General features: G+C 56.5%; 1 protein-coding gene across 11 annotated transcripts in view; it reads right to left on the reverse strand.

Moving 5' to 3' along the window:
- The window catches only part of ITPR1 (inositol 1,4,5-trisphosphate receptor type 1), a 260,469-nt gene that overhangs the window by 137,097 nt on the left and 102,705 nt on the right, over positions 1–20,667 (reverse strand). For 8 of the 11 annotated variants that reach the window (XM_016133136.2, XM_016133134.2, XM_016133133.2 and 5 more), the window contains 10 exons: positions 20,232–20,330; positions 19,206–19,289; positions 18,974–19,120; positions 14,692–14,787; positions 13,261–13,305; positions 9,621–9,775; positions 4,523–4,622; positions 3,387–3,547; positions 2,784–2,925; positions 708–866 (listed from right to left, as the gene is read on the reverse strand). In XM_016133136.2, the coding sequence (XP_015988622.2) occupies positions 708–866; positions 2,784–2,925; positions 3,387–3,547; positions 4,523–4,622; positions 9,621–9,775; positions 13,261–13,305; positions 14,692–14,787; positions 18,974–19,120; positions 19,206–19,289; positions 20,232–20,330 (1,188 nt within the window). The remainder of the gene's footprint in view (positions 1–707; positions 867–2,783; positions 2,926–3,386; positions 3,548–4,522; positions 4,623–9,620; positions 9,776–13,260; positions 13,306–14,691; positions 14,788–18,973; positions 19,121–19,205; positions 19,290–20,231; positions 20,331–20,667) is intronic. The other 3 variants (XM_016133138.2, XM_016133137.2, XM_016133135.2) reach the window with 1 other exon arrangement.

Raw genomic sequence — 20,667 nt, forward strand, 5'->3', positions numbered from 1 at the left:
ATCCTGCCTTTGTCCAGAGTGTCCACCTGCCCGCGAGTCACTTGGGTGGCCTTCTCGGGTATGAGAGAGATGCCACGGTCACGTGAGTTTTATTACAACATGCTGTTACCATTGTTCCGCTCAGTATTACTCTTCTCAGTCTCTGACTGTGCCTAATGTATAAACCTTGTCGTAGGCACACATACAGAGTTCGGTATTATCTGTGGTTTCAGGCAGCCACTGTGTGTGTGTGTGCACGCGTGCGTGTGTATAGTCGTGATATAGATAACGACTCAGAATGTCAGGAAACACGAGCCAGAACCAAAATAAAGAGACATTACCAGCAGAGACGGAGAAAACTCAAGAGGCAGGAGGAACAGATTCCGCCCTATCTTCTCTCTCTCTCTCTCTCACACACACACACACACACACACACACACACACACACACAGAATCAGGTCCCTCAGCCTTCAGGGAACACGCCATTAAAAAACACCACGAATGTAACACCAGCATCAGAAAAAGGTCGCTGGTCGCAAGGTGCTGCAGAAAGGGACGCTCGCGTACCCTCCCCGGGGACCCTGAGACACCTTCCCGCGCTCCGAACGACGTTTCTTTGGTAAGAGCAACCTGAACCGTGAACTACGCTCCAGCCGTCACGTAAGCAGACACGCGGCACTAAGGCCCGCGAGGAAAGCGCGTGAACGCCCCGCGGCCCCGGGCCCCACCTGGTTCTTCCTGTAGTCCTGCTGCGAGTGCCGCAGCACGCGGTAGCACAGGCGGCAGATGTGTCTGAAGGGCGCGTGCCGCTGGTCCCCCAGCTCCTCCAGCCGCAGCATCGGGCCGTCCCCGCAGTCCGTGAACGGCGCCTGCAGCAGCTTGAAGATCTGCGTGTGGAGGGTGAGAGCAGAGGCCGTCAGCGCCGAGGGTTTCGGGGCTAACGGCGCTTCGTCCGGAAGTAACGTGAGGTCAGGGCTGGCTGGGCCTCACGGGAAAGCCTGCCTGTCCGTGCTCATCGGGACCCTGGGCACCGCGTCCGCTCAGCCCACGGGACGGGCTCCTCCGAGTCCAGGCCCCCTGGGCCCAGCCGGGTCCAGGTGCTGGGAAGAGCGGGCTCGGGGGTTGGGGGGTCTGGGCTGACCGCGCTCGGCCTTGCGCTTCCTGGCGCCCTGGACCAGCGTCAAGGTGGCCTAAGGTTTTCTCTGCAGTAAACGGAAGGATGTCACCACTCTCGCAGGGCACGGATGAAAGCAGATGATGCCCGTCAGCAGCATGAGTGCAGCGCTCGGCCGGGCTCTGCCGCTGACTCAGACCCAGCCCCGGCCCCTCGAGGAGCTGGGGCTGCGGAAACGAGCACAGCCCCGAGCCACAGCCGGACGCCGTCTGCGCTTGCACTGGAAACCCTTGGTGACGCAGGGCGGCGTGCTTGCAAGGTCTGTCTGTCGTGGGCTGACGGAAAAGGCTTCTCAGATCTCGAGTTCCAGTGGAGAACAGGGGGACTGAACTACGCCCTACATTTAGGACTTCCATGGCTGGGAGTTTCCGGCCCAGCTCACAGCCCTGTCGCCAATCGCTTTACGGGATTATGTGGTGTGTGTTAGCATGCACCTCACCTACCCTGGATTTGTCACCTTCCTCCCTCAAATCTGACAATTTCCTCAAGTTTACACCAGATAATACCACCTCTGTATCCCCTGCAAGCCATTACTCCTTCACGGTAAGATGCTGCGATTCATAGCGTTGGGCAAAATGGCTTCTCGTGCTTGGCGTGACTGACGCCATCTTGAGAAGTGAGCTGCTCTCAGGGACCACCAGTTCGCTCGGGGAGGGTGGCTCCGTATCTCACAAAAGCAATGTTCTCACACAGGTGCAGAGGCCCACTGAGCTGTTACCGTCTGGGAACACACGGCGCCTAACAAGCCCGTGCCTCGGGGCCACGAGCCACCAGCACTCCCGGAGGCTGGACACGTCAGGCCCCCGCCCTGCTAAGTTCCCTTCACGAACTCTCCAGTTCTGGAATTGCTGGCCGCCTCCTCCAGCCTCTCGGCCCCATCCTGCTAGGGAGGTCGGACCCAGCACCAACACGTCCCTATGAGAGCCTTGCGGCCCGAGTTTCTCCTACCCGAATCCCCCAGACACGTGAAATAACCCGAAGGACAAGGGTGCTTGAACATTATTTTTGAGGAAAGTAAAAGGTTATTTACTGAACATTTCTCGGAGCTCCTCACGGGTAAATTCTCAACCAGTGTGTGTTAGACTGTCCTGAGCTCCCGAGCCCCACAGACACGGAGGAAGCCGGCGGGAACTTCGCTGAGTGAGAGGCCGGCCTGGGAGGTCCCCACGCTGCGTGCCTCCCACGACGGGAGGCTGTGTGGCTGCCAGGAGGCGGGGGAGGGTCTCAGAGCAGCGAACCTGCTCTGCGTGACGCCGACGGTGGCACGTGTCACGTGCATTTGTCCAAAGCCACAGAACGTGCAACAGCCAGCGCGAGCCCTGAGGCCACTCCGGCCTGTGGGGGACGCTGATGGACGTGTCTGTGCAGGCTCACGAGCCGTGGCCAACGCGCTGTCTGGTGGGGGGTGGAGGGGGGCCCTGGTAACGGGGGAGGCTGTGTTGGTCCGGGCTGGGGCTCGGGGCACACGCGACCTCGGTGCTTCCCACTCACTAACGCTGTAAGGATAGAAAACCGCTCTGAGGAACGAAGTCGGGTTTGTGAAAGGCGGCGGCCGCGCGAGGCGTCCGAGGGCAGCGCCTGCCCTGCGCTCACCGAGCCGGCCCGGCCCGGCCCGGCCCGCCTCACCCACCTGCTTGAGGATGTTCTGCTCGCGCATCAGCTTCTGCCGCTCCCTGTTGGGCTTGGAGAAGACCACCTCAAGGACGTCCTGCCCAGAGTTGGTGCCACCCGTGACGAAGTAAACCAAGTCTTCCAGCAGCTTGGTGACCGACCTTAGGGGGACAGAAGCCGACAGAGATGACGGCGCTCAGCGCGGGAAGCCCCTGCGAGGAAGCCCCGGGCCCGGTGACAAGAGGAACGAGCCGGCCACTCCCCACAACGTCCCCCGCGCTGACAGCCGAGGCCCGTGACCAAACAGAGAGAAACGCCAACCACACATCATCGTCCACAAAAGAACAATCGCCTTCACACGATAGCAGCCATCAGATTTTATCTGAGGTATCTCTGCCCCTGGCATCTAGTAAGGCAGCTCCAGGGGCCAAGCTGGAGACTGAGAAGGAGAAAAAGGTCCTTACGACGTCAGAAGCTTTCAAAGAGGGGGACGCAAAGGCAACTGCTCCCTGAAAGCCACCAGTCTGTGCATCCGTGAGCGCCGAGGCCGGCCCCTCTCCCGTCGGCTGCTGCGTGCTGCCCCTCCCGTGAGGGCGCGGGGAGCCCGCGGGCGAAGCCTCACCTCCTTTCGTTCTGGGTGATGGTGCCTTTCTCCAGCTTCCCGGCGATGGAGCCCAGCACCTTGCTGGCGTCATTGGCAAAGTCCAGGTCCCGAACCTCCGCAGGGGAGACTGGGACGATGGCAAACGCCTCCTTGTCCTCCTTCACGGGCGAGGTGCCGATCTGAAATGCAAGGCAGCCTTTGTGGGACGGCCTCTGGGACTGAGAGGCAGGGCACCGGACACTATATTTACAAAACATCGGGAAGTCCAAAAAGCTTGGAGCTATCTCACAGCGAAAACCAACTGGGCGTAGGGAAACATCTGGAAGAAAGGACCCCAAATCATTAACAGCTGTGACCTCTGGAACTAGTATTGTGGGAACAGCGAGGCAGGAAATCGCGCACTATTAAAATTTATAGCTTCATTTGTTTCAAGAAGTACTTAAGCCTCTTATAATTCGATACACATTCATAAATACACGGGACAAGCAGATATGCAAAATGGTGACTGACTCCAGGTGACAGCATCGTGATGGCAGACACTGGACCATTCTTTCAGCTTTTCTATAGATCTGAAAATGTTCACAAAAGCAGAAAAAAATTTCTAATAATTTCCCCCATGACCAGAAAAATTATGTGAGAGCATCATTCCAGTTTTTGAAAAGAAAACCCCTCCGTCTGTGTATTTATGCTCTGTGATCCTGGGGAAAGAGGGGTGAGATTCAGGGAGGGAAACTAAAGGGGCTGGGACAACTTCTGAGAAATAAAAGTGTCTATTTAAGTACATCGAGGAAAAGAGACACAATGACGATTGGGGGAAATACACTAGCATCCGATGTACCTTAAGGCCCGAGCAAACGCGCCCCGCCCCCCGCCAAAACCATGCTTCGGAGAGACCGGGGACCCAGGGGGCTGCTCAACCTTCAGGGCAGAAGCCACGGAAGAAAATGAAAAAGTTCTGGCCATTTCTCAAGCCCTGGACTCGCTGCAGCTGGGTGTCTGGGAGAGAAGTCTTTCATTGCATCGAAGCTCGTCCGTGACCTCGCTCTGGCTGAAGAGACAGAACCCCCCAGCTGCACACCTCCCCCTCTGTCCTCCAAGGCGACCTTTCATCGGGAGCAGGCGGCCGGGGTGGGGCGGGGGAGCTAGCGACTCACTTTCAGCATCACGGGTTTTTCTTCCTCCTTGTCGATGGGGATGTTTGTGCTGTGAACCCAGGTGTTAGTACACAGATGTCTAAGCCGGACATACGAGTTTCTAGAAAAAAAAAAGGATTCGGGGACAGGAATGTTTAGATTTTCTGTCACCGCTTACCTAGAATATATTCTATCACAGTAAAGAGGGAATCCGAATGGTGTTCTACGTACACTGGGAGGTAGAAACCGGAGCACAGACGGCTCTGGTCCCAGACACAGGGACTTATTTACAACAGCAAAGCATGCTCAAGGACGCTAAGATGACCGCGATACGCTGCGTTTCCAATGAGATTATCTCCCGTGAATGAATATCTCAGAACGAATGGAGCATGAGACAGAGTAACAGGAAGTACTGACTGAATGTGTTTGTGTGTAAATAATACGAAGTTGAAAGAAAAATGACAACCTGAGAAAATGAAAGGGTAGCACATAGCAGAAAAGGGTTATTAAACCGCAAATATAAAGAAATCTTTAAAATCATCAAAACATGAACATTGGAAATGAAAATGAGACAAAGACACAAACCAGTAATTTAACAAAGCAATACAAATGGCCAATAAACTTGGATACACACACACACACACAATCTCCTTAGCACACAATTTATACCAATTAAAACGATGTAAGATTTTATTGTTTCCCATTCCAAGGATCTTAGAGATGGCTACAACCCAGGATCGGCCAGGACTTAGGGACACGTTTTTCTTCCAGACTCGTAGTAGCTGAGACTCTGGAAGAGAGTCTGGCACTTTGTGTCACAGGCGAAATGTACTTATCTTTTCATTTAGCAATCCCACTTTTAGATTCTTCCTTTAAGAGATGACAGCACAGGTGTAAACAGAGACTTGAAGGTGTTCGACAAAGCGCTAACAATAGCAAAATGTTATACACAATCCAATGTCTCAATAATGGACTAATGACAGCATATACAATAGAATACTACACAGTGATTTAAAACGATCACAACTGACATTTATTTTACTTGGAAATATGTACAGAACATATTGCTCAGTGAAAAAAAATAAAAATGGCTTAGGATCCGATTCACAATAAATTATATGCAGGTTATCTGTGTGCCTAGAGACCCTTGTCTCAAACTACACAAACCAAAACATTAACAGTAGTTACCTCTGAATGGTTGTCTTTAATGTGTTTTTTTTTTACTTGCTTCTTTGTTCCTCATGATGTTTTAAAACATTTTTGTTGTTTCTTTTTACAGTGACTGTAGATCATGATACAATGTTTTTTTTTTTTTCTATTTTGCATTCCTTTTAAAGAAACAGTAGAAGTAACAGGCACAATTCCTGTGTGTGAGGATCTTCCATCCCGTTAGTGAGACAAGGTGGAGGAACAGCAAGCGATAGTGGCTAACGGAAAAGGCACATTAAAAAGCATCAAGCTGGGGGACGGGCAAGCGAAGGACAGAGGCCTGCTAGAAGAATGAGTCGAGGAGGCTTCAGAGGGCCGGGGAGGATTTTTAATACAGAAAGCTTGGGCTGGAACTTTAAACATGGGTGGGACGGGGCCGAGAGGAGAGCGGGGACGCCGTCCGCATGGGAGGGGCTGAGGACGATGGCGTCACACCGGGCACCTCTGCCTGCTCCCTTCCTTCACCGTCCCGCACGGTACCAGCAACAGCGACGGCAGCGACCTTGGCTTTCGACTAGCATGGATATATATTAAACGCCACGAACAAGAAATCTGACAGAGTTGCCATCTTTTCTGAGTGACGTGGCTCGCTTTCGTATTTTCAAAGGATAACCACAGCACGGAGCTCAGTTTTTAATCGGATGACTGCGTCCTCTGGCATCCCATGTCAAATGGCACCTAAGGCACGGAGGCTGGTCTGTCCAACCCACCTGAAGCCCCACTCCCAATGCCAGCCCCAAAGCCATGCTACTGGCCCAGTTACAAAAAAGCCACGAAGCTGGATGCTCTCTCGATGTCCAATTAACTCACCTAATTAACAAATGCTGCAATCTTATTATCTCATTTAGCATGTCGGGGGTTTACCATTATCCCTTTCACTTTGGCTTGGAAGGAAAATTTTAACCAGCGACTATCACAAAAATTCCTTTGCTGGGATGTTCATATATCTACTCCCAGGCTTTCTGATCTTCTAACAAGCAAAACTTAACACAACTTTAGGATGGAGGAAAATGAATGCACTACTGTCCTAGGGCTTTTGTTTTGTTTTGTTTTTTATGACTCCGCAGGATCGATGAGTAAGAGGTCCAGCTCATGTTTAGCTCTGAGGTCGGTGGTCCAGGGCAAGAATGGACAAAGATTTAAAAAGCCAAAACCAAGCCCAAGATGAGAGCTGGCAGTGCACACCCCACGTGACGACGCCACACACTTTTCCCACGGAGAACACCAGGCTTCCCCTTCTGACGAGGTCAGAATCGGTCTCCCGTGGACAGCTGTCCACCAAGGCAGGTTTTCAACAAAGAAAACGTAATGAACGGAGGGGACGTGGGAGCAGGGGTCTCTAACCACCAGCCAGAGCCACCTGGCCAGACGACCCAGAGCCGAAACGTCCCCTCCGCCCAGGACGATGGGGATCCCCGCCCGCAGGGAACATGGCCAACTAGCACCTGACTCTTCTTTGCCAAGGGAAGGCCGTGAAGCACCTTCTGATGCAACAACATTTCAAATCACACGGCCCTGTTTAGCATCTCTTGCAAACTAGAACATTTAGCCCGTAACATAAATTTCACTCCCTTGTCTTCTAGAAACCTAAAAAACTCATTCAGTAACTTCCAGAATAGACGGCACGACACGTGGGAAATTATTCAAGCTGAAATGCAGTTGGGTTCTACCGACCTGTACCTGACTAGGCAACAAGCAGACAGTCACCGAAAAAGGAAGCTTTGAAAAGGCAAACCACCCTACTACGAACCTTATTCAAAAACGGTCTCAAGATGGATCACAGACTTTAAGTGTAAAAAGCAGAACTATAAAACGCTGAGAAGAACGCAGCTTTGTGGCCTTGCATTAGGCAACGGGTTACTTAAGAAAGAAACCAAAAGCATAAGTGATCAAAGGAAAAATAAACTGGACTTTGACGGAATTAAAAACTTGTGCTTCAAGAGGCAGCGTGAAGAAAGTGAAAAGGTCATCCACGAAGTGGAAGAATGCATTTGCACCCAGAACAAAGAACGCTTCGAAGTCACTAACAAAAAGACAAATAATTGATTTTTTTAATTGGGCAAAAAAAAAAAAGGAGGGAAAAGATCTGAATAAAACATCTCTCCAAAGATGACATACGAATGGCCAACGGGCACTCATTAGCCACCGGAGAAATGCCAACTGACACCACAGTGAGGTATCACCTCGCCTTTCTTGGGATGGCTCAAAAGGAAACAAAAGGAGACAAAAGCGATCACAAGCGCGGGAGGGAATGTGGAGGAGCGGGAACCCTCCCACACAGCTGGTGGGCACGCCGCAGAGCAGTCTGGGAGATCCTTAAAACACCAAACGGAGAGAGTTACACACGACCCAGTGAATAATTCCACTCCTAGGTGCAGACCGAAGAGAAATAAAAGATTGTTCTGCACAAAAATGCACCTACGAATGTTCACAGCAGCGCTGCTCGCCACGGCCCAAAGCGGCTAAGACCCCAACCGCCGCCAACTAGCAAGCGGACAAATAATGTTCCGCATAATGGCAGTAAAACAAAATGAAATACTAATACATGTTACATTATGGGTGAGTCTTAAAAACAAAACAAAAAAAAGAAGTGGAGGAAGCCAGTCACAACGGACCACGCTTGAGGCCGTGTGCATGAAACGGCCGATGGACAGACAGTAGACAGGGGCGCGTGACAGCGACGGCCACGGCCGCCTTCTGCGGGGGGAGGGGATGAAACGGTTCTGGAATCGGCTGTGATCACGGCTGCTCAGCTCTGCTAATCTACTAAAAAAACGCTGAATTAAACACTTTGAGTGTGCGCAGGAGATGGGATGTACGTTACATCTCAGTGAGTCTGCCACTGAAAAAGGCGACCCGAACCAGGGTGAACCTGGTGTATGCGAAGCCCCTCTCACGCTTCCCCCAGGTCCCCAGGGGGATTCCAACCCGGCGGAGTGTAACGAGCCGCGGGCAGTTCAGGGAAGGCCTTCCTGCATGGCACGACTCCCCGCCGTCATGAGTGTCACAGCCGGCTCGGGCCGAGCAGGTACGCGGCGATCACAGACGTGAAGGATGAAAACACAGAGCGATACTCAGAGACGGGGCCTTCGGGAAGCCCACAGAAGCCAGCGAGAGCGGACCTCGCCGAGGCGCGAAGGCTCAGAAAGGCCCAGGCGACCTCTCTGGCTTAAACCTCTGAAACCTGGGACTCTGGGACGGGACTGGCTGGCTTGTGAGAAGCTGCTTAAACTCTCTGGGCCTCAGTTTCTCTCCAAGAGGGGCCGGTAAGAGCAGCCATGTCACGGAGGCGTGTGTGACGATGAAATTGCAGAGCACGAGGAGAGCACCTGGCGCTGCGCACGGCATGCGGTCAGCACTCAGTAAGCGTCCGCCAGGATTAGCGGCATCGCCGCCGACTCTGTGGGCACACCTGCGCTTCCATCCCGTGTTTACTCCGCGTTCCCCGCAACCCAGACGCGCTCTCAGCAAAAGAAAGAGTCAAATTTAAAACGACAGCCGAAGAAGGCCGGTCTGACTTCTCGATACTTCAAAGGAAATTTACTTTGCCCTCAGTGGATTTCAAGTATTCCGTTTTCTAAAATTTCTTTTTAATTGTTTATTCGATTGACCAGGAGCTCTCTCAGCTTTGGGAACGAGGGAGTAAAGAAAAAGCTGGAAGTACTAAGTTGCTTGAGCTTCAGGTTGGGCTTGTTTATCTACATACAGCAGTTCCCACCCAACCACTGAGAATTTGCAATAGATGAGCCGAAAACAAACAAACAAAAAAACAGACGCCATTCCAACGGCAGCCAGAACAAACCCTCTCACCAAACCCTGTATACAAACGTGGGGAGAGGCAGTGACCATCTGGACCGCCCGCTGCACAGCCGGGCCACGTATGCCGGGGAGGACCGCGCTGGAATCCTACCTCGGCACAAGGCTGTCGCCTCCGCGCAGAGTGGTGGGGTCGAGCTCGAAGATGGAAGAGATGTCGCTGCCCTCGGGCACGGAGACCAGGGAGTACAGCATCTTCTCCTGGGCGTTCCGCAGCCTGCCCCGAGAGGCGTCCTGGTCGGGGTCCGCCTGAGGAGGAAAAGCCGGCTGTCAGGGACGCCGCGTGCCGGGCGCTCCGCTCCCCGCCCCCGCTGCGCAGCCCACAGAAGGGGGGGGGACCCTGTGACGACGGCGGCCGGCAGGAGGGGCCCCGCGGCTGCAGGGCAGGCGCACGAGGGGCTCGTCGCCCATCCACGCCGAGAGTGTCACCACTCTGCCTTCTTGTGTGGCAGTAAAAGGTGTTGAAACGATGGGGTCACAATAATCGATGTCCACGGGAGGACGTGCTTGACGACAAAGGACCCCGCAGAGCCACGTCCAACGGCAGCCGCTGGGGGAGAAGCACGTGGAGGAAGTGCCCCCGCGGCTTCGGCTACAGGAACCCGCCTGACGGTCGCATGACGCGGCCCCTTCCCCGGAGAAAAACGCAAAACGAAGAAAGCTGGACGCACGCGTGCGTGAGCCGTGACCCCAATGTGGCCAGAAACACAGCCGGGAAGCCGCACCGGCCCTGGAAGAAGACGTTCGCGGTAAGTCGGGGAGGATGACAGCGAGGGCGACGCGGGGCGCAGGCCCCTCCCGCTGCGGCAGAGCGCGGCTGCGACGGGAGGACATCTTCAGCGAAGGCCACCGTCCCCGGCCACCGTCCACGGTCACGACGAGCGCCTCCCCCAGGAACCGCCCCACGGCCGGGTGCCGGAGCCGGGGGCCGGGAAGGTGTCAGCGGGTGCCCGGGGACCGCGGCTGTGCGGGCTGAACGCCTGACACCCCTGCAGGTGAGAGCACCCACCTGCCTCTCCTGGGAAACCTCGCTCCCTGTGCCCCCTTTCCACGTGGGGGATGGGGAAAGGAAACGAACCCTCCCAGGCGAAGGAGAGAGCGCGGGGCTTTAGCTCCGGGGCCTGAGTGTGAGCCGCGGGCCACAGTTGTGTTTATTAGCTCATGCGCAGCCCTGACTTGTCCATTAAAAAAAAAAGAAAATGCTTCTTTTTTACCCCAAACCTGTGTCCTCCCTCTTCAGGCCCCGCCCCTCACGCCGTGTGCTCCCCACAGACAGAGCCGCACTTGTCTGTCCACTGAAGAGTCACCTGGGCATCCCGAACACCCCCACGAGCTCGGTTCGGGGGCAGGACAGGGGACACAAGTCCTCCGACTGCTGCGACCTGTCAGTGTCTGGCACACCGCGCCCCGCGCAAACCCCGCCCGGTTCCGGCTGGCGACAGGGGCTCGGCTACGGCTGGCGGTTACGCATCAGGGACCTGCCCAACGTCCGCAGCAGAGTACAAACCGCACGGAGCCCCCTGTGTCTGGGGCCGGGGCTGAGACGGCGCCCTCACTGCCCGGCGGCGTGCAGCCGGCATTTGCCACTAGTGGGGGGTGGGGGGACACACGTGTGTGAAAGGCCGTCACACAGAGCTGCCCCTGGCATCGAGCCCGTGGCTCCAGGCCCCGAGTGCAGATGGACGAGCACCGCGAGGCTGAGGGAGGCCCCGGGCGACACCCACGGGCGCCGAAGCCAGCGTCTGGACGTCAGGGGACAGAGCGGAGCAGAACAAGGCTTCCCGTCCCGGACCCACACTGGGGCCACGCCGAGGCTGCGTGGCGGGGCCGGGCCTCCCGACACTGCCCGAGAGCGGGGAGCCACACTGCTGGCCCCGGGCCGCGGGGACGGCCGCCCACGGACCCCTCCTCCACACAAGGCCACCACCCAAGCCACCGCCAGAGTAGCCGAGGCAGAGCAGTCAAGATCCGCACCCCAGCCTGCTGGGGCACCCGCCACCCCGGTAGGGGGGGCGCGACAAAGCCGGGAGGTGACTGAACTCCGGGAGGCCCCGAGACGGGGGACACCGCAGGACCCTCTCTGCTTCTCGCCTGCCACACGAGGGTCATCACACCTGCCCTCGCTCCCTGGGGCCCAGACGAGCCGGGGGAGGTGCCAGCACCGGCCCCGATGCACGAGCGACCTCGTGCAAGCCACAGAGACGCCGCCTTCGGGGGCGCCTACCGCCTCAGGGGAACCCACCGCCTCGGGCGCGCCCACTGCGGCCACCTCGTTTGCAGATCCCGCCCGTCCTTTACAACAAGCATGTCTGCCGCTCCCTAGGTGAGGGGACCGAGGCTCAGAGAGGGAGTCACATGGCTCACAAGCGGGGGGGCCTGACACTCGAACCCGGTCTTTTCCTCACAAACCACAGGCCAGGAGGGCGACCCCGTGGTTCCAGGGAGCACAGGGCTCCCTGCAAGAGGGCACAGGCTGACTTCAACTAACCGCAGAGGGGGCACTTCCTGTGTCCTCAGACGGCGGCGCTGAGACCATGGACGTGAGTCGCCCACGGCAGCTCTCTCTCTCTCTCTAAAGAGAAGCATCTTAGGAAGAACGACGCCCCCGCCCGCCCAAGCCCTCGCACGCTGACCGCAGTGAACACTCCGCAGGGACAACGTGCAGAGTCTGCCTCGCACGCGGGCGGACAGGTGGGCCGGGTGGGTGGGTGTGTTCCGCCCTCCAGGACGTGTGCGACGTGAGCTCCAGAAGGGAGGGCGAAAGGAAGCACCGGGCCCTCGGGCGCTCCCTCGAGAGGCAGGGAAGGGGCGCCCCCCCCCCACCTCCCGCCAGCCAAGAGCTAACGGTGGGGCGCCCCGCCTAGGACCCCCGCGTTTCTTCCAAAGCTCGACCACCATCTTAGCCAAACTCAACTAGAGGCTCGGCATCACGCAGAACTCACTCCCCAGACAGAGGCATTCCCCGTGATGCCACCTCGGTTCCCTCCACGAATGCCGAGTCCTTCCCATCCTTTCAAAATTTTAAGGGGAAAAAAAGAAATGCCTGCATTGCCATCTACCATACCCTCCACTGAGACGGCCACATGGACACACAGGGTCCAACAGAGCAGCAACTGTTTAGATTCTTTAAAAATCCTGCACCCGAATGACGCGCCCCACAGGAGGACGGCCTCGCTCACGCCCGCCACTACCACGCGACACACCACGCGCTTGTCGACCCGTGACTGTGGGCCCCGGACCCCGAGCACCTCCGTGTCAGCACTAATTGGCGATATGGCCTCCGGAAAAAAGGTCCGATTGGCATTAAAACGCCTCCCGTGTGAAATCCACAGTCTCAGTGACACTATCCACCTCACACACCGGTCCCTGAAAATCCTGAGTGAGTGGGGATCGAGGTCAACAGCCACTTGGAAAAGGCCGACTTCCGCGGGGCTGTCACCGCCTCCCACCTGGGAGCAGTCGCAGAGATGCTGTGACCTTCTGCAGCTCAGAGGTGGACGCCCCTCGACTAAGCACACAGAAACAGCACCTTGACTGACAGGCACTTGAACCAATCGGGACACAGGAAACGGGACTGCCCTCGGGGGAAGCCCAGGACGACACCCTCTTTTAAGGGAGCCTCAGGCTCCCCTTCCCTGTCAACCAATGACTACGGTGGCAGTTCCTTAGATGGTTCCGGAACATGTGACCTCACCCTACCAGACGAAGACAAGAAGGCTCCTGTCCATACTTACTGGGGGCTGAAACTCCAGGCACTCTTCCTCAAAGTCAGGGTCTACCTGATGAAAAAGAATCGTTAGGAAATTAAAACATCCACATCGCTTTCGCAAGGACTTGGCCCCACCTGCAGGAGACGTCACGGCCTGGGGACATCTCTCGACAGCTGAGAACGCGTCCCTTCCCTGTTCACGAAACCAGCAGGCCACAACACTGACAACACGTCACATGACCATGACACACAGAGGACGATCTCCCAGTCGCCGAGAGACGGCTCTCAAGTGCAGACAGAGAGACACAATGAGTCGCCAGCAGAACGACAGTTAAAAGCCCGAGATAAATGAAAGACCGGGATCCAGCGGTCGAAAATCCTGCTCATTTTTAGTGATAAATAACCAGTCTATGGCCTCCAGCAAGAGCCGCATTCGCCCCAGAACACGGCAGGCCAGTGGGCCCTCCGCTCCGCTGGCTAGCGGGGCCCCTCAGCCCCCGGGCTCCATGCTAAACGTCAACTGTCTTGGTCTTTGGTTCTAAAATACTCCAGAATCGTCGGTCCCTACAGGCGTCAGGCGCCGCGGGGTTCGGCACACCGCGACGCAGGCTTCCTCCGGGCCAGCCGCAGGACCAGCGCTGACATTCACACGTCACCTAGGAAGTCTGCACGGCCTCGCCGGGGGCGCCCGGCGACAGGGTGGCATTCAGTGTGCGACTAGAGCCTGCCACGCATATTCACCGTGCCTCTTCCAGCAGATCGGAGTGAAACTCGACACCCATCACACAGTGTGATGGCTCCTTAATTTGATACAGAAATTCGAAGGTAAATTTCTCCTGCGGTCACCACCGAGTCTTGCCTTTCTTCACGAGCCCTGACAGACATTTAAGGTGGAGTTAGCGTCTCTGGTTGTGGACAGTCCCGCTCTGAGAACCGGAGCACTATGTAAAGTTGCCTAAATCTCTGTCTTGATGCTTCCGGCTTTGCATGCCACGTGTCACAACCGCCGCGTCCTGGTCCCTCTGTTCGAGGCAGGTTGGAGGGTAAGGCGTGGGAGGGGCAGGATGCGTGAGTGAAACAGGAAGATTATCCTCAACCCAGATCAGCACTTAAAAAACAAAAACACATCTACCCTCTTAGCAATTTCCAAATACACGGCACGGCACTGTTGGGGGCGGCCGCCGTGCTGCCCACACGTCCCCGGGGTGGCGTGAGCTGCTCACGTTCTCCCCACGCCTTGGTCGAAATCCCTGTGAAGTACTGAAATATGTTCACCGCCGTCACCTTTTCCCGTCCGCACGCAGGGAAAGGACGCAGAGGCGACAGAAAAGCGGAAGGAAACGAGGTGACTGCGCACGACCCGGAGCCTCGAACTGCCCGACGGTGACAGGTGAGGGAGGGCGGGGGGGAGGGGTGCATCGGCCTGGAAAGCGAGGCGCCCCGGGCCGCCACTTACCTCTGCTGCTAAGTAATGCCCCGTGGCCAGATGCTTGAAGCGGAAGAGGCTGTTCCAGTACCCCGCTCCTCCGCGGCACGGGTCGTGCTGGACCACCTGGAAGACAGGGGACGGTCACCGGGAGGAAGTGTCCCCGCAGCAGGGCCGCCGCGAACCTGAGACGTCACACGGAGCTCGTGGTTCAGGAGGGGCGTTCGCCAGCTGGAAAAAAACGTCGCCCTCTTCCACAAACCTCTGGCGAGTGCCGTATGCAATGTCAAAACTCTGGCGTGGGGAAGCTGTTCCTCCAAAGAACAGTCTCCCCGTTCACGGCAGTAAAAGAGGCCGCGGTCTTCGGACTATCAGCCTTAATCACAATGAAGGAGATCCTGAAATTCATCCACGAAAGGCACGTTGAATAAAAGGAAATTTCACGGAAAACTGTCAACGTAGTCTACGCACGGAACTCACTGATACACACACACAGGCCTGTGCCCTGGTGGCGGAAACTCCCAGAGCCTGGGCCAACGTGCCAGGAAATGAACGCAGCTTTGGCTTCTGGTCACGGTGGGTTAACTGGCACCAGGAGTTGGTGCCATAAACAGCTGGTCACCGCACCAAAAAAAGGACCTTGTCACAGACGACTAGGAAACTGGACAAGCGTGTGACATGACTGTCAGGGACACCGAGCGGGGGGCAGCGCACAGCGTGGGCCTCTGGGCAACGGGAGACGAGGCGGCTCCACGACTGCTCCGACTTTCTCCCGAAGGCCCTCTCCGGGTGGTGGCATCGGGAAGGGGCACCCACCACGCGGGGACACTGGTCCCACTGAGTTCGGGAGACGTGTCAGAAAGTAGGGAGACTGAGGTGGCTGGAATGTGCGGGAGCAGAACACAGAGTGACCCAGACAGAAAGCCCCAGAAACCTGTGCGGGGGTGTCCTCGAGTCTCTGGCTGGACACCAGGCTGCAGGTGTGGAAGGCGGGACCCCCACGGATAGAACAAGGGGGAGCTACGTTCCCCTGCTTCTGCCAAGATGGGGGAGAGAGTCCGTCGCACACCTGGGTGTGCAGTAGAGACGCCGAAAGGGTCGCGCCCTGGACGCACGGCTAGCCCGGCCCTGAGACAGGCTGCCATGTGGCTGACCTAGTGAAGCTGGACGAAGAGCCTCTAAAGGACCAAATGGGCCCACGAGTCACTTCACTGCCCGACAAAACAAAGCTCAGTCCTCTCTGAAGGCAGGCAGCAGGATCCAGACACTGGCAAGGAAGGAGAGAATTCTATATCACACACAAAAACGTCCTTCACAACATTCAGCAAATAACCGTAAAGCAACGGACAGGCAAGAATCGACAAAGTGTGACAACGTAATGACCCAGCACGTCTGTGTGGGTCGGAGGGGCCAGGACAAATACTTGAGAAATAATGATCCCAAATTTTCCTAATTGTGATACATACCCACAGACTCAAGAAACTCAGTGAACTCAAGGTAGGATACACACACAGAGAGACACATGCGCCGTCGTAATCAGATCGATGTGAAGCAGAAATAGAAAGATCTTAAAAGCAGCCATGAAAAAGAAAAGACGCTATATAGGAACAAAGGCAGAAAACCACAGAATTCACACTGGAAGCAACACATACGAGATGACGACGTTCGACACCTCGAGCACGGAAAGAAGAAACTGCCCACCTGGAAGTCTGTGTCCAGCCAAAACGACCTTTGTGCATGACGGCCACGTGGAGAGAATGGTGGAGGGAACGGGGCCTTAACGCACCACAGGTGGGAAAATAAACCGACCCGAGTTACCACGTGACCCACAATCCCCTCCCAAGAGGCACTGAACACATACGTCTTTACAAAAACGTGTAAACAAATGGTCACAGCAACTCTCTTCAGAAGAGCCAAACAGTGGAAACCACCCGAATGGCCCTGAGAAATGCATACAACATCGTCTAGCCACACAGAAAGATCTCGTTTGGCAATAAAAGACAGAGCCGTGACGCGTGAGGCCAGCTAGATGGGCTTGGGAAACATCGCGCCAGGTCACAGAGTCAGACACCAAGGGCCCCTCGGGAGACGTCCGGGGGAGGAAGTCAACGTTCGTGGGGGGACGAGTGGCTGCCGGGGAGGGGTGGGGAGCGAGGCTAAGGAGGAACGAGGTGTGGCGGCCACAGGTGTCTGTGGCGATGGCTCCACAGCTCCGGGGCCTACGAGAAACCTCTGAGGCGCACGCCGTGAATCGTGTGGTGCGCAACCTGTGTCTCCACGAAGCCGTTGTTTAAAAAAGAAAAACGTGACTTAGCGTGTCGAACATACAGATGACGTACTTTTGAACTGTATACTTGTATTTTAACCAACGTCACCCCAATAAGTTTAATTTAAAATTAAAAAAATATATATGTACTCATATATACCTATATGTACACATATACCTACACATACATATAGCATGGCATCCCGTGGGGTAACAATAAGTAAATAAACACATACGCGCATAGATCAAACAAACGAGGGCCAAATAAAGACGTCACACACCGACGGAAAGCTACGTTCTCAGACCTGCACGACAGGACACGGAACGGAAGCTGTTGATGCCGAAGGAAAAGGACACGAGACAAAAACGAATCCACAGGACGGAGTGAAGAGCAGGAATGGCGCCTTCCTGGGCGACAGACTCCCTTCATTTTACTTTTTTTTTTTTTAAATAGAAACGACTGTTTAAACGAGGCAGAATAACTAAGAATGCACTGTGGAGTTTATAACTTATGTAGAAGTAAAGCCGTGGCACTCACGAGGGACCGGAGGGGACAGGGTGTGCCACTGGAAGGTTCTCACGCCATGCGTGAAAAGATGGGGCATCTTTCTGGCTGGCGATAAGCTGACCACGTATAACGTAAACAGCAGATCACTCACTAACTCCTGCAAATATAAAATACATGTAAAGGGGCATTTAAGTTTCCAAAACCTTCAAGAAAAAAATTCAAAAGGAAAACATTCGATGTTTTCCTGGAATAGCCAGAAAAAAAAAAACTGGCAGGAAACAATCTTTCAGGGAGTAGGAATTAGACAGCTGTTCTTTCTCAGAAGACGGAAAAAAAAAAAAAAAAGAAAAAAAACGATGCTCTAAGTACCAAGCGTTTTGGAAGTCCATGCCTCAAACACTCTCCACAAAAAGCTGTCATCTTTAATTCACTTCAGTGCGTTTCTGAGCGACTGAGACGTGACGCTTACGGTGGTGACTCAGTCAGTCACAGTGGCTTTGGTAGGGTTCTGACATTTGCAACATATTTTTGATTTATGATGGCATGTGAAAGCAGGGAACAAAACTGTTTGTGAAATGACATCGACTATGCAAAAACATCCCGTAGAATAAACAGCTCGATGGAAGTAGACACGTTGAATTAACGAGATAACAATTCATTCCTACCCTTGTCTTCTCTAGTTTCGATTTCATTCTTTCTCTAGTTCGCATGATTTATTAACTTGAGTAGAGAAAGTCTTTTTGGCACCAACATCCAAATCGTACATGAAAAATGGCTCTGAAAGCAACTTTAACTCTGTAGCGGGTAGAGTGGGGCATCAACGATCCCTGACGAGGCAAGTTCCAGACCAAGTTCTAGCTCACGAGCGCGCGTGATGAGCGGGGCCGATGGCGTCTCCACGCAGACAGTGGAGAGCACATGCCGAGGGGTGCAGAGGAGGAGGAGGAGGAGGAGAAGGAGGGAAAGGGAGAGAGAGGGCGGAGAGTGAAAGCTCGGTGCAGACTCCCTTTGACATGCAAACGTAAGCAAAAGGCCACGCACAGGCCGAAACCACGGCGCGCTTTTGCGAGACGCCTATGGAAAAGACCGGCGCTAGACGGAACCAGGGTGCCGGGAGCCAGCAAGCACGTGGGAGCCCCGGACGCTCCACCCGCCGCGGGGGGATGATGGGAAGAGCTGGCAGGACGTGCCCGGCCGTCCCACGCTGAGGGACGCAGCCAAGGGCCGGCGAGTGCGCAGAGCACGGAGACCGTGCCGCGCGCCACGGTCGCCCCCCGGCCCCGGCCGCGCGTCCCTCCGGCCCGTCCCCAACACGCAGGCCCCTCCGCCTCCGCCGGGCCGGCACGGCATCACCTACTGCGACAGATGAACGAGCAAGGGAGAGGAAAACGGAAGGAAGGGGTGAGCCGATGGCCCGGAGACCACGGCGTCCCCTCCGGTGGCCGGCTGGCTTCCGGAGTGGACGCCGGGCCCCCCGCGGGCGCGCCCCACGCCCCGCGGCGGCCAGGAGTGTGCCAGCACCCGCCACGCGCCCTCACCTCCACTTCCCACAGGGCTTTGGAGCTGGTGGCCGACGTGGCCGACTGGCGGCCGGTGGTCCTCAGGAAGACGTGCTGCTTCTTCCGGTGCTCGTCACACGTGAGGAACTTCTCCTGCTCGGCGTGGAACAGCCGCACCACGTCGCCCTGGAAGGGGGCGCGCGCGGGCAGCGTTCAGGGGGGCTGGCGCGCCGGGGGGCCCGCGCCCCGGCCCCTCGGGCCCGCGGCTCACCCCCTTCAGTATGTCGTCCTTGTTGTCACTCCACTTCATGAAGAGGACGATCTTCCAGCTCGTGTTGCAGTTGACGGAGTTGACCTGGGGGAGGAACGGGAGTGACCCCTCGCATTCCCCTGGCGAGGGCGGCGTCTTCCGGCCCCCAAGCCCCGGAGGCCGACGCCCCGAAGGTCGCGGGCGCGGCGACTTCTCCCGGCCGTGCACGTCGGCCGCAGATGCTGCACTGGACCGAGAGCTGCGTGTGCTGCCCCGAAGCGGCCACCACGCCTCCTGCCTGTCCCGAAACACAACCGCCTCTCGCCCCGAGTCTCCCGTTCTGCGGCCAGGACGCAGAGGCGCAGGGGCAACGCGGACTCAAACCGGGATGGACAACGAAGGCGAGGACGTGTCCAGGGCACACGCGCTGGAGTGCGCACGTCACCCACGGGGGCGCCGAAATCTGCGCGGCAGAGGCCCGAGGACCGACAGCCACGAGCACACCTGAACACGGGGCGACCGCCACGCCCACTTCAGGGGACACGGGGTGACCGACCCACAGCCTCAGGGCTGGGCGCCGGCAGATTTGGGATCCGAAGCCACATCTCTCTGATTCCAGAGCTGTGTCCTCAACACTAGACACACATTGCGTCCTGTATTTGCCAACTCGTGACGGATGGCTGATGGCCAGACGTCAGCCTGACCGGCTGCCGATGTCCTGCAGTGCAGCCTTCTCCGGAATTGGCTCTTGTCAGGGGTAATTAGAACGAGGCGCCCCTTTGGCCAGAGAACTTGGTAGGAGGGTTCCTTCTCCGGCTTAGCAAGTTGGAAAACAATCCCCAGGGACGCGAGGCTCAGGAAAGGGCGTCCGGGGCAATGACCAGCCCCCCGCACCGCCTCCTGCGGCAGCCCTGACCCGGCCTCGGCCCCCTCGGGTGCAGAACAGGCACCCCTCTCCTTGTCACAGCGGGGGGGCCCTGTCAGCACGCATGTGCCCCAGCCCCGCGGCCCCCGCCCACCCTGTGGCCAGAGCTCGGCCTCCCTTACCTCATTGCACCCCGGGTTGTCCACCAGCTGATGGCTGCTGGCGTGGAGGGGCTGGCCCGCGTTGACGGGGTTCAGAACAACCTTGTCGCCTATGACCACCTGGAATGGAAGGGACCAACAGAGCTCTTCAGCAAACAGGCCAGCTGTGCCGGGCAGGGAGGCGGGGTGGTGGTGGCTGGGCGTCCTCGGCCGGACCCTTCTAGTACGTGCCGAGCTGGGACACCCAGCGACCCTGCTCGATCCCCGAGAAATGGCGAGGCCAGCACGGGACGCCCCTGCCTGTCCCTTTCCACGTGTCCACAGACGTCCGTCTGTCAGCACCAACTCGGTTTTGGGAGCAGAAGCAGCATGCCGTCTGCAGGGAGGTCTCACCATTGAAGGGACAAGGCCACAGTTCCGTGTGCCCAAAGCAACGACGCTCACACTGCGTGAGCAC

Source organism: Rousettus aegyptiacus, unplaced genomic scaffold, assembly GCF_014176215.1.
Source record: "Rousettus aegyptiacus isolate mRouAeg1 unplaced genomic scaffold, mRouAeg1.p scaffold_m13_p_4, whole genome shotgun sequence".
Taxonomy (NCBI): domain Eukaryota; kingdom Metazoa; phylum Chordata; class Mammalia; order Chiroptera; family Pteropodidae; genus Rousettus; species Rousettus aegyptiacus.